Raw genomic sequence first — 14,598 nt, forward strand, 5'->3', positions numbered from 1 at the left:
ATGGTTCTTTGAGTGTTTATGGTTCTATATAGGACTATTGTCTTTACTAAACAACCATCCTTTAGGAAAACCCCCTTCTGGTGAGTATCATGAAGAAAGAAGGAACTTTTAATAATTTTTTTAATACAGCTGGAAACCAGACAGCTAATGTTATTGCTACTACACTGAATATCACATCTGTATTTATTAGCCTGGTGCATCAGTGCATTTCTTTATTGCATGGCAGGATTCCCAATGGTTGTATGATGTATTTGTGTAATGCTTGCTGGGTATCGTAGCTACAGAACACTGGTAAACGAAAACACAAAAGGGAAATAAAATTGTGAATTCTGTCAAAGTGACAAAGCTGTGGGACGCAGTGCTGCACTATAGACGCTCTATTGGCGTATTATGTGCTAATTTAATAGTTCAGTCTGGAGTGACTCATTAACAACTCAACACAGTTTGAGAAATTTATGAGAACGAGGCTCTTTAATCACCCAGTAAACATATTCAACTCTGTTTTTGTCCTGTTGTCCTATTAGAGTTAATATACACTCTTAAAAAGGATGTTTTTCAAGTGGTTCTTTAATAAAGACAATGGTTCCATATAGAACCATATACACTCAAAGAACCCTCTTCATGTTTAAAGGGTTCTTTGCATTATTAAAGTGTTCTTCAGATCGATGGAAAATGTGAATGAATGTGCTATAGACAGTTCTGTATAGAACCTTTGTGAAAAGGGTTCTATATAGCACCCAAAAGAGTTTTTATATTGTTACAAGCTTGACACCATGACAGTAGAAGAACCCTTTTGGGTGCTATATAGGACCATGTAGAACCAAGGCTTTCCTACATTCTGAAAAAGGATGGTTCTTCAGTAAAGGCAGTGGTTCTAATGGTGAAATAGTTCTTCAGATTGATGCACACTTAAAAAGAAGGTTCTTCAAGGGTTGTTTAGTAAAGAAGGTGGTTCTATATAGAACCATGAACACTCAAAGAACCCTTTGCCTGCCTAAAGTGTTCTTTGCATGGTGAAATGGTTCGTCAGATTGATGGAAAATGTGCATGAATGTGCTATAGACAGTTCAAGCACCCAAAAGCTTTTTTATATTGTTACAAGCTTGACAACATAACAATAGAAGAACCCTTTTAGGTGCTATATAGAACCCTATAGAACCAAGATCCTACATGCTGAAAAAGAATGGTTGTTTAGTAAAGACAATGGTTCTAATGGTGAAGCACACTTAAAAAAGAAGATTCTTCAAGGGTTGTTTAAAAAAGACAATGGTTCTATACAGAACCATGAACACTCACAGAACCCTTTGCATGATTAAAGGGTTCTTTGCATTCTCCATCAGTCTGAAGAAAACTTTCATGAAGCAAAGAACCCTTTAATCATGCAGAGGGTTCTTTGAATGTTCTTTGATAGTTCTATATAGAACCATTTTCTTTACTAAAGAACCCTTGAAGAACCATCTTTTTTACAGTGTAGCTTTAACTGAGGGCTGTGCATTGTACCAAGACCTGTTCTTTCAAAAGAGCAGAAAAAATGGAAATTTCAAAAAGAACACGATTAAAAAAATACCATAAAACATCAAAGTGTTCTGAACCATGAATGGAACAAAGGAGTAATATTCAAAACAACGTTCAGCATCTCTAGGTTCATTTAAAAGATTGACGACTGCTGTAAGTCATTGTAAACCCATGTATCTGTTTCGTGGAAAGAAACAAAGTCGTTACGCTGAACATTTCAGCCTCTGTTTTTGTTGAAAGGTTTTGAATGAGGAGGGATTTCTGAAGGATGAGGTCAGCACGAGACTTCATTATAAACGGCTGGAGTCAGGATTGAGCTTTTAGGAGCGACTCCCTTAAGCAGGGGCTTGTTCTTTCAGGGAAAACACCGCTGTCACGTTGCTGTTTTTCACTTATTAGAATCATATGTGCGAGCATGCTGCGGCAGGACTGAGGGATTCGAATGAGGATGCACGCAACAAATAGTTATTGGCGGCCTGCGGAGCACGACTGTGGCAGAGAGAGAGAGAGAGAGAGAGAGAGAGAGAGAGAGAGACACTGACATGCCAAAGAGATCTGAGGTGATGGCAAGCATACAGCTAAACCCCTCTTTCCATTTCTCGCTCATGGACAGCGTATGATTCATCCAGAGTTCAGTGATTTTTCAATAGCACCATGTGGTAAACAGGTCAATATTTAGGCTAACATTGCGTTGACTCTGCTATACTGTTAGAACTAAAGGTTCTGTACAGGTACATTCCTCGTTCAGCAAGGTACAAACAATGTAAATGTGCCCTCAAAGGTACAACAGTGGTTTTAGGGTCCAACTGTGTACCTTAAACAAGTTTGAAAAGTTCATATTTGTACCTTTTCATAACCTAATGTTTCAAAACAGAACAATAAAATCAAAGCCTGGAGACGAGACGGGGTGTGCGGAGTCAAAACAACTTAGAAAATATAATTTCAATGGATTATGGTACAATTATGTTCCCTGACTGAAGGTACTGAGATGTACCCTTGAGGGTCCCACCCCAGTGACAAGAGGGGTACTGCTAATGGACAGAGGCTGTATATTGGCGTACGAAAAACAAGGGAAAAGTTTTATTCAGTAATATGATCGTATGAAACAATGGATGTGGAACATTCTGCTGAATTCATTCAAACTGCAGACACACAGTAACAAAACTGTTTTATAAAAACATAATAAAATGTTCAGACCTTAGATATTTGCAAGGCTTATGTTATAATTTATAAGGCCATAATCATAACTGAGATATCAACAAGGTAAATCTACAACTCCATTTCTTAAAAAGTTGGGACGCTGGGCAGAATGTAAATAACAAATAGAATGCAAGGATATGTAAATCATGTAAACTGTATTTTTAAAGAAAATACCACAAAGACAACATATCAAATGTTGAAACTGAGAAACTTTATTGTTTTTTGAAAAATAAACGCCCATTTTGATTTTGATGCCAACAACACGCTCCAAAAAAGTTGGCCGGGGGGCCTGTTTACCACTGTGTTTCATCACCTCTTCTTTAACAACACTCTGTAAGCGTTTGGGAACTGAGGAGACACTGCTGTAGTTTGAAAGTGAAATGTTTCCCATTGCTGTTAATGTCATAATGTGCCAACTGTTTTCAGTGGTGACAGGTCTGGACTGCAGGCAGGCCAGTTTAGCACCCAGACTCTTTTAATCCAGAGTCATGCTGTTGTAATACATGCAGAATGTGGTTTGGCATTGTCTTGCTGAAGTGAGCAAGGTCTTCTCTGAAAGAGACATCATCTGGGTGGCAGCATATGTTGCCAAAACATGTATATATCATTCAGCATTAATATTAATCATGTCTGCTTTTAATGCAGTGCCACCTGAGGGCCCAAAGATCATGGCCAGCAAATACTGGTTTTTGGCCTTGTACCTTACATACACAGATTTCTCCAGAGTCTCTGAATCTTTTAATGATATTATGTACCGTAGATGATGAAAAGCAAAAGTTCTTTGCTATTTTACATTGAGAAATATTTGCTCATGCAGTCTTTCACAGAGTGGTGAACCCCTCCTCACCTTTACTTCTGAAAGACTCAGCCTCTCTGGGATGCTCTTTTTATACCCAGTGATGTTACTGACCTTTTGCCAATCAACCACCAGGTGCCTTTTTGTATTACACAACTTTACCAGCCCTTTGTTGCCCCCATCCCAACTTTTTTGTAAAGTGTTGTTGGCATAAAATTCAAAATGGGTGTATATTTTTCAAAAAACAATACAATTTCTCAGTTTCAACATCTGATATGTTGTCTTTGTACTATTTTCAATTAAATACAGGGTTTAAATGATTTGCACATCATTGCATTTTGTTTTTATTTACTTTTTGCACAGCGTCCCAACTTTTTAAGAAATGGGGTTGTATACAAAATCATTTATAGGGTACTTTCTGTTAGGAGGTGTCTGTGCCTAACCCTAACACCTAAATTTCAACTAAAAAAAACACACATTTTTGTTTGCTTGTCTTCTTCAATCTTTTTGATTTTTTTAAAGTGAAGTTGAAAGATTTAGATTTGTCCTGAGTTTAAACTTCTTTATATTTTTCAAAAATGTCAAAAATAATAAAAAAAAAATGCTGTAACACATTTTCATGTCACTCCTGAAACATAAAGAGGTTTAGTCTGTAGGCAGAGCCTTATTTTCGCCACACCCCTGCATTTTAGAGAGGGAAGTGAGACTTCACCGCTGTCCCTCATGTCCACATAGTGAGCAGTTAGATCTCTTTGTTTTGAAGTAAATGTGTCCCAAAGTCTGAAAATCAGTGTGGAACATTAAGAATTGTCACTACCGAAACATATATTTTCTACAGTTAAGTGGAATTGTTTGTGTATCAATGAAACACGTTCTGATTTTGTGTGTCCAGCTGTTCAAAGCGTTGTTTGCTAGTAATGTACTGCCTAGCGTTTTTGAGTTCTGAATAAAATGAGCTAAAATTGTCACAGAAACAGTCAGTACTGAAACATTCGGTAAAGTTTGGTAGTGTTAAGATTTTTTTTTATTTTTATTAAGTGACAAAATGGAATGTGCGATCATTTGTTCTATTAAAATAAACATAATTAAGGTCACTTAAAGCAAAAGGATTTTAATCTAAAGTCCAAGTTAGTTAAAAGTCCAAAATGGGTTTTGACCTCTGACTTTGAGCCACTTAACTAGAATGATCCATATGAGTTTGAAGCCATTCTGTGTTTGTTTTTAACTCAGTGGGACAAATAATAGGCCTGTAGCCTGCATCCCCCCAGTTAGTCCACCAGCTGAATAGAAATCTACTCTGATATTTCTAATTAATAGAATAAAACAAAATATTTTCCCCTCTGTTATCAGATTAATTTGGCTTTATATGTGTAAAATTGTGTGAGATCTGCTCTCCAGTAGAGAGTAGTGTGGATGAGCTTGTCCAGAAGAAGAGTGGCAGTTTGAAAATATTTCGGTTCTAACTAAATAAACATGGAGAACCACTGGATGTTAACATTCAACATGCCATAAACACAGAATATAATCAAATGTAAGCTATAGAGTAAAACTGTAAGGCTCTGTCATATGTGGTACCTCATAACTGCATTTGGATCAAGCTAAGTTGCATCTAACAGTATGCTCAGTAGTCCAACATCAGTTGTCGTCAGCAGGTCATTGGTGTGCATATATCAAAGAGTTTATGACTTCAAACACAGCTCAGCCAATCAGGTTTTAGGACCAGAACCATGGGCATAGCCACAGATAAGCCTGGATCAGCCTGGGCTGAGCCAGACTGATGACATATCTAGCCCATCAAATGGAGACAGAATATTTATTAAGCTGCATTTTTAAGCTAATCAAATTTTAGTTGTTTATGGTGAGCATTGTCACTGGATTATGCCAAATCAAATCATTACACTCTCCTTCAATCACTGTTCAGCAACTGTCACTATCCACCATTGCCTCAAGCCTTCAGCCATGGTTGGGTTTATGTGAATTCTGGTTGATTAGCGTTGTTTTGTATCATCATAGGGAGGAAGCGATTAGGTAAGGTAATGACTGCACTGCTTTATAGGCTGTAACCTGATGTTCTCACAATGTGGGACTTTAGTGCATTTGGAAATTCGTCCCCTTGGAATTGTAAGGTTCTGTCTGCGTTCTGAGCAGTTTTTAGATATTAAACTTCAAAGATTTTGCATTTCTAAATAGCAAAACTGAAATGTGAAGCACGTCTCATTTCTACATGAAAATGACAAACATCCTAGATGTATTCTAAATGTACAATATCAAAATAAGAATTTGTAAATGAGTTTTTTGAAACAGGTAAAATGCAGATAGAACCTTCTAATCCTAAGAACTCTCTGCTAAGAACTCCAAGGTTCTATCTGGCAAAACCTGAAAATAGGTAATGATTTTCAGTGAACACAAACAGTTTATACTCGTAATTTGTTTTAAAACAGCGGTCAGCTACCTTAATAAACTGTCCCAGCAAGTAAGTGTAGCAGGTCAGTCGAAAGGCAGCGTGAGGTTTTGTTTTATATCCTAAATGTCTTATTTTGGGAAAAAGAAGAAAAAGAAAAGATGGATGAATGAATGAAATTAATGTTTATGTTGTATTTTAGAGCCCATCAGTTCTAATGTGTACTACTTAATTATCTTTAAGGCTTAATATTTATGAAATGTAAGACAATAGTACTTTTTAAAGAACTGCAAGAAGACATTTTCATGTTTTATAAAGTTTTCTAAACTTGTCCCACAGTCACTGAGCAGTGTGGCGACATGACAACCTGATTGGTCCTCTTGTGTGTATGCGAAGTGCTGATTGGCTCACAGATAGAACCTTCGAGAACTAAAGTTAGTTTGACTTTGAAGATAGAAGCTTTTTGGTTTCTAGATAAAGAGTCCAAAAATGCATATAACTTAAAAAAACACCTCACGTGATGTTAAGAAGTCACAGAATCAGAATATGTGAATAACTCAGTTGTAAGATAGAACCTTACAGTTCCAAGGGGATGAATTGTATCTACCCACTTTTTCAGAGGCCTAAATAAAAATGGTATTTCTAGTGATGCACCACTGACCAGGACTATCCATTTTATATTTTTTACCATGCTATCAATTTGGAGCATTGCCAAAACACCTAGTCTCAATATCAACATCAAAATTCTAGCAACATGTCAACCTACACTCAAACACAGGTCTTTGAAGAGCGTATATTGCACTGCTTCTGAAAGATGTGTCAGGAAGATTTAAAGAGTCTGTCAGGTTTTTAGGCTCCAGTAAGATTGATGAGCTATTTGACTCTCATTGGTCCCTCATGATCTCTCTCTCTCTCTCTCTTTCTCTTTTCATCTCTCTGTCTCCCAGTCTCTCTCTATTATCCTCTACCACACAGCTCGAAACATCTGCAAGTGTTTATAGAAGCTCACACGTCACTGAATGTGCCAGGATACTAAAAGGTTCTGCGCCGTTCAACTGTTTGAAAGTGGAAAGTAAGCAAGTTGAGGAAAATGCAAGTGTCAACTCATATGGCGCCACTTACCAAAATGGTGCCAATTGTGTCGCGTCTAAGATCGATTGCTCTTCACATTTATGGAACTAAAATAAATATGAAACATAAATCACTGGAGACGTGGGAGTTTGAGGGTTCGAGAGACATGGGGTTTGATCATGAGCAAGATACACTGGAAAAGAGCATGTGGACCACATGCTAGTATACAGTCAGGTCCATAAGTATTTGACCCAATTTGTGACCCAATTTTTGTAATTTTGCCTCTGTACACCACCACACTGGATTTGAAACGAAGCAATCAAGATGTGATTTAAATGTAGACCTCCAGCTTTAATTTGGATTTTAACAAAAAACAGTGCCTCCATTTTCACAGGCTCAAAAGTAATAGGACAGTTGACTGATAAGCAGCTAAGCATGGCCAGATTTGGCCTGTTCCCTCGTCATTTCATAACAAATTAAGGGGATAAAAAGTCTGGAGTTGATTCCACATGTTGAATGTGAATTTGGTAGCTGTTCATGGAAACTCTCAATATGCGGTCCAAAGAGGTGTTGATGCAAAAACAAAACAAACCAGAGAGAGTTTAGAGAGATAGCAGAAATGTTTAAAGTGGCCAAATCAATAGTTTGGCACATTCCTAAAAAGAAGGAATGCACTGGTGAGCTCAGCAACACCAAAAGGCCTGGAAGAGCATGGAAGATAACTAAAGTGGATGACTGCAAAATTTTCCATGGTGAATAAAAAAAAACCCACAACATGTAGTCAAGTTAAGGACATTCTGGAGGAGGTTGGCATGTCACTGTCAAATGCTGCAATCAAGAGATGGCTTTCTGAACGTAGATACAGAGGTTTGACCTCAAGATGAAAACCACTGAAACACTCAAGAACAGAAAGGCCAGATTAGCTAAAAAACATCTGAAAAGGCCTGCTCAGTTCTGGAACACGATTCTTTGGACAGATGAAAATAAGATTAACTTTTAGCAGAATGATGGGGAGGGAAGAGCATGGAGAAGAAAACAAAGGGCCCATGATCTGAAGTATATCATCTGTGAAACATGATGAAGGTAGTATAATAGCATGGGCATGTATGGTTGCCAATGGAACTGGGTGACAGGTGCTTATTGATGATGTGAGTACTGACAGATGTGGCAGGATGAATTCTGTGAATTCAGGATGAAAGTGTGCAGAGCTATACCTTATGCTCAAATCCAGTCAAATGCTGCAAAATTAATAGGAAGGTGCTTCACAGTATGGATGGATAATGACCCAAAACACACCGCAAATGCAACCCAAGAGCTTCTTAAGACAAACAAGTGAAACATTTTCAGATGGCCGAGTCAGTCTCCTGTCTTCAGCACAACTGAGCTTGTTTTTACTTACTAAAGACAGAACTGAAGGCAGAAAGACCCACAAACAAGCAGCAACTGAATGCAGCTGCAATAAAGGCTGGACAAAGCATCTCAAAGGAGGAAACTCAGCATTTGGTGATGTCACTGGGTTCCAGAATTCAGGCAGTCAAATGAATTATTAAAAATCATCCTTGTATTTATAGTTATAGTTTCTCCAATTACTTTTGAACCTGTGAAAATGGAGGCACCATGTAAAAAATGTAATAGTTCCTATGCAGTTTACCCTTTACATTAAAGCTGAAAGTCAACACTTCAATTAAATCTTGACTGCTTCCTTTCAATATCGTTGTGGTGGTGTACAGAGGCAAGATTACCAAAATTGTGTCACTGTCCAAATACTTCTGGACCTGCCTCTGTGTTTTTCTACTCCGGAAACCAAACTTGCTTGTTCCATTTTCCATGAAATGGGCCATTTAAACAATACACACTACTGCAGGTTTTGAAAATGTGAAATATGAAAGTGCAGTAAGTCCCTCTCTAAAACAAGCAAACGTAATTCTTTGCTACACTCAAATTAATATAATATTCATATCTTTTTAATTATTATAATTATTTTTACATTCAGGGTGGTTTCATTTCAGTGTCTCTGGTGCTGTCTTGGCTAAAACTGAGTGCAGGAGTCAACTCAACTCCAGCAGCAGGAGTCGAGAGTCTGACTTGAGTCTAGAGGTCCTAGAATCAAGCATTACTAAGTTCTGTAAATGCAAGCTGAGACGATTAAGAGAAAAAGGAATGGGAAAGCAATAAGCCAAAAAGAATAAGACTGTGCATTATGGTGATTGTATCACAGGTAAGGATGTTATTAGGCACAACACAAAGCAGAGTAAACCCCCTTTTCTGGAGTTCAAATCACTGTAACCCACATGCTCAAGTGATTTAATTTGCTTTTATAAAACAATGGATAACATTATATATATATATATATATATATATATATATATATATATATATATATATATTTCATTTTTTCAGTAAAAAATTTAGTTATTATTAATTTATCATAAATGTATCATAAAAGTATGAAAATGCAGTTCCTGGAGAAATTGCAGATTGATTGCACAGCTTAAGCAGTTTCCTGGTCTTGTGATTTGTGTTTGCTATGGCATTGTCTGTAGTATCCCAGGTGGTTGCTAGTGTTGATAGTTGGTTGCTATGGTTTACCCAGTGGTTTCTAAAGTATTGCTAGGTGGTGGCTAAGGTGTGGCTAGGTGGTAGCTATGGTGTTCCAGGTGTTTTCTAGAGTGTTACTATGTGTTTGCTATGGTATCTTTGGTGGTTGCTATGATATTCCAAGTGGTTGCTAGGATTGTGCTATGGTATCCCATGTGGGTGCTATTGTGATGCAGATGATTGGTAGGGTGTTGTCACATGGTTGCTAGGGTGTTGCTAGGTGGTTGCTGTGCTATCTCGGGTGGTTGCTATGGTATCCGCAAGGTTAAAAGGATGTTGCTTTGCTAGTGCACTCACTTTTGCCCACCATTCAATCCTATAGGGAAAAAATGTACGGAAACCATACGTCCAGTCAAAGAGCTGCACTCAAGCGTACACTATTCCTGATCAGTCTGAACATTTCAGAATGTGTTGATATCTTGGGACAAATGCAGACCTATCAGTTTTATAATATTGCTATTGGCTTACTGTACTCAGCAATGTTTTGTGGCCAGTTGATGATGTCATCAGCTGAGAACTTGGACAGTTGTAGTTGTGTGTGACTGGGGACAGATTTACAGACTCAGTAAGCTAAAAATAATTACTTTCAAGCGGATAGTGAAAAATATCGGAAAAGATATTATTAGTTCTGACTGAGTGAATGAGGTGCAGAAGATCTGGACCAGTGAGTGCTGTGAGAAAATAAACAGACGCAAACAGTGGATTAAGCTGAGTTTGGGGAAAAGCTCAAATGTTTCTGTTTGTGTTTGTGAAGGAGAGAAACGTGGATGAAGGAGTAGAGATGGTCTGTTCTGTGTGAGATAGCAAGAGAAGAAATACATTAAGACAGATACAGAAAGTGGTGCGAGAGAGAGAGAGAGAGAGAGAGAGAGAGAGAGAGAGAGAGAGAGGAGAGATGTGGAGAGTGTTGGAGAATGTGATTCAGAGGTAGATTCTGATCCAGCAGCTGAGTGTATGTGTGTGTGCGTGTGTGTGTGTGTGTGTGTGTGCTTGTGCCGGGGGCTTCAGTGAGACCGTTTGGCTGGTCAGATACGTGCTCCTTCCTTTCTCCTCTTTACTCTCTCTCTCTTTCTTGTTGCTGTGCCACAGATTAGAATCATCACTGATTTCTGATCTCCACTCACTGCCATGCATTTCCATTTGTCTCCATCTGAAACGTTTTAAAGACCTGTTCACACTATTTTCTATAGATTGTCATACAGATCCTATAGTTCCTATAGATTATCTACAGATGTTCATGTAACAGCTTCTCTGGTTAAACTAAACGTTAGGGTTGGGGTTAAGTTCGGATATTGGATTGAAATTCATGTTAGGTTTAGGGTTGAGGTTAGAATGAAGTTTAAGTTCAGGTTTAGGTTTTGATTTGGATTTAAAAATTAGTGTTAGGGTTAGTTTTAGGTTTTGGGTTGAGGTTAAGATAAGGTATAGATTTAGGTTTAGGTTTTAGGTTAAAGTTGAAGTTAACATGAGGTTTAGGTTTTGATTTGAAGTCAAGTTTGGGCTTGCGTTTACGTTTAAGGTTGACGTTAGGTTAGGTTAGGTTTAGGTTTAAGTTTAGATTTTGAGAAGAAGTTTTTAAGTGCTTAGTTTTATGTTAAGGATTAGGCTTAGGTTTTGGATTGAACTAAAGGTTAAAGGTTAGGTTTAGGTTTAGGTTTTGATTTAAGGTTAATGTTTGGGTTAAGTTAAGTTTTAGATTATGGGTTGAGGTTAAGGTTATCTTTCAGGTTGAAGTAAAGGTTCAGATGGGTTTAGGTTTTTGATGTGAAGTTAAGGTTAAGTTTAAGGTTTTGAATTGGAGGTAGAGTTAAAATTAGGTTTTTGCATTTGAGTTGAAGTTGAGGTTAGGTTTGAGTTTCATGTTGAGTTAAGGTTAAGTTTAGATTTAGGTTTAGGATTAGATTTAAAGTTAAGGTTAAGGATAAGGTTTTGGATTGGAGGTAGGGTTAAGATTAGGTTTTGGGGTTTAGGATGAGATTATGGCTAGGTTTGGGTTTTAGGCCGAAGTTAAGGTTTACTTTAGGATTAGATTTAGGTTTTGGGTTTCACTTAAGGTTAGGTTTAAGGTTAAGTTTAGGTCAGGGTGAGCATCTACAAAGCATCAACAGTGGATAGTTATGTAATTATCTAAGTATTGACCAATAGACACTTTTTATGTCCCTCATTTTTCATCATGTGAAGTTATGGGTCATGACATCATCATGTTCCAAAACAATATAAATGTCCATACATTTAATTTAAAAATTATATGTATAGTCTCATTTTCCATTGCATATATGGATCGGATCTATTCTATACAAATTTTTCCCTTGTAGTTCAGAAAATTGATGAAAATAAAGAATTAACTGCACCTTCTAAGTCTCTCTCTCTCTCTCTTTCTCTCTCTCTTTCTCTCTCTCCCTCTCTCTCTCTGTCTGTAGGCACGGGTCTGATCTGGATGGATGATGTTGCCTGTGTCGGCACTGAGGACACCATCCACCAGTGCAAGTTCTCCGGCTGGGGCAAAACCAACTGCGGTCACGTGGAGGACGCGGGAGTGACCTGTAACACTTAACCCCTTCTTATCCTGGCTTGTATTCTTCTGCTGGATTGACTAACCCACCTACAGGACTGCAGCGCAGCAGCTGATTGGCTGAGAGAGATTACAAGAAAAGTGCCAGGCCCCTCTGGACCACCATAGGCTAATGGACCTGACAGTTTAAAGAAAGCCTCTTTTGGGCGGGGGGTTGCTGAGGGGCAATGAGGTCAGAGAGTGCTTCTGGCACAGACTGGCATCACCTCAACTTACACACTGCCAGTTGAAACAGCGCAGGGCAAACACGCTGGCATGGGAACACTTAGAGCCTTCACAAAGGAACCAGCAAACGCCCTGCATCTCAAACAGAGTGTGTGTGTTCTAAAGCTCCCGTTGCCTTTTTCTCCGTCTTCAGTCATGAGCAAATGAACGTGTTTATGGAGTTCTGGACGTTCATTACCTCTTTTCTCAGTCATTTTAATGAAGCACAGCCAAAAATGCCACTGTGCCTGAAAAAGCGCTTGGGAACGGGATGTGTGAGGGTGTGGGTTTAAACTACGGCTGTCCCCAGCTAAGGCTAGCTTTACACCATGACACTTTAATTTGACTTGTTGCAAGTTCATTTTTCTGTGCAACATGACAGTTATATGAAGCAATTCAGGCAACACTGCAACAAAACCAAGTTCGCTGTTTAATTTACTAAAGATGTGTAATGCTAATGCATAGTTTAACCTACATTTCCTTCCTTGTATTTGGGCCTGGCTGATATAAAATGGCCAATAGGTATTTTAATCAGCTGTGAAATTCCCAGAACCAATAATATCAGCCAACATGGCTGTATTTTTTTATATATTTTATTCTGTTTTAATGCTCTGGTAGTTTTAGTTAAACCGTGCTTTACTGGTATATAATGGTCCATTCTCAATTGACCATTTGCGAAATTCCCGCCTCCCTTAATTGATGCTTTTGTAGTCATACGCAAAAGTTTAAACAACCCTGGTCATGACTTGTTTTGTTGATTTTCTAAGTGTTAATAAGTTAATATATCCTCTACAGGGAACACATTTAAATATAGCACTTTTCTGCAATTTTCAATGCACAATTTCTGTTTATTATCTGAATTTAACATATTGAAAAAAATTCAAATCTAAAATGTGCTGTTACTTTTGCACATGCCACATTTTTTCCTTCATATGTGAAATTCAGCAAATAAACAGCATTTGTGCTTTAAAATATGTGTTCTCTGTAGAGGATGTCTTAACTTCTTTTCTATTAGAAAATCAACTTAATGTGTAGAGACAGTTGCAGCTGTTGCGGTTGACTCAAACAAACTTCAAATGAAATATTGCAGGAGGCTTTATATTGTGCAGCTTAAGTAAAATTTACTTTCATGCTAATTTTAAGCAACTGAAATTAGAAGAAAACTGTGTAAAACTAGATTTTTTTAGTCAACCAAAAAGGCCAGATTTGTGCCTGAAAGTCAACTATTCACCTCCCCAAGAAATACTAGTAAAGAAAAATGGACAGAATTGTATTATATAACTCAAAACTGGTTTGTACCATAATTAGAAGCTTCCATTTTCCTATATGAGAACATTTTTGTGACACTTTTAAAGCTGTACTATGTAAGAACTATATTTTTTGTTCAAATTGAAATTAGTAGCATTACTGAATCGAAACATGCTAAAGTTTGGCATGCATGCACTGCTGTGAGTCACCTTGTAAGGCCTTAAATAGTCATCCAGAAGTCATCAGAGGTGTCAGATTGGGAGTTCTTCGGACCATGACAAACGTCTTTACGTATCATCACATACACAGACTCAAAAAGAAGGTCCAGCTCGTAGTTTAGGTCTCAAATGTAAAATCAACATTATACTGATGAAGATATGATGACAATCGTAGATAATTACCTCACATTCTCAGAAGACACATCCTTCACCAAGTTTTGACTGAGTTCTCTTTGAATTCTATTTCACACTCGCAGTCATCAGATTCATCCACTTGGGGAAGGCGTCTAAAATACAACCTATTTACAAAATATTCTTCTGCATGTTGTGTGCAATTACACATTTCCACCAGAGAGGTCTCCAAATCCCCAAACCTCCAAAAGGTACATAGTGCAGCTTTAAATATGGCCAGCTACAATTTAGCATAACACCATCTCACAATTTTAAGAGGTACATCATATTCAGAGCTGTAATGTAAGTAATACTCTGTTTGAAGAGTGATTTTACCTTCATGGAATCATCTTTCAAATTCCAAATGAACTGTTTTTATCAAACTCAAATTTTTCACTAGCTACTTGGTCCTTTCTGCCAAATAAATTCACATAAATACATATACAAATAAATAAATGCAAGCAATAAACTGACAGAATCTAAGTTGACTGAGAACTGATTAGTTTACTAGTCTGCTTAGAGGGGACAGCCATAGTTTAATCTATGAACTTGATTATAACAGAGTGTATATTCCTATTTTTGTCGATAATGTCAGCATTAACAG

General features: G+C 37.6%; 1 protein-coding gene across 1 annotated transcript in view; it reads left to right on the plus strand.

The window, feature by feature from the left end:
* scara5 (scavenger receptor class A, member 5 (putative)) overlaps positions 1–13,189 on the plus strand; it is a 102,006-nt gene extending 88,817 nt beyond the window's left edge. The window contains exon 10 of the mRNA XM_036581336.1: positions 12,002–13,189. Within this exon, the coding sequence (XP_036437229.1) occupies positions 12,002–12,135 (134 nt within the window). The 3' untranslated portion in view covers positions 12,136–13,189. The remainder of the gene's footprint in view (positions 1–12,001) is intronic.
* Positions 13,190–14,598: the final 1,409 nt, after the last annotated feature.

This window comes from Colossoma macropomum, unplaced genomic scaffold (genome assembly GCF_904425465.1).
Source record: "Colossoma macropomum unplaced genomic scaffold, Colossoma_macropomum, whole genome shotgun sequence".
NCBI lineage: Eukaryota > Metazoa > Chordata > Actinopteri > Characiformes > Serrasalmidae > Colossoma > Colossoma macropomum.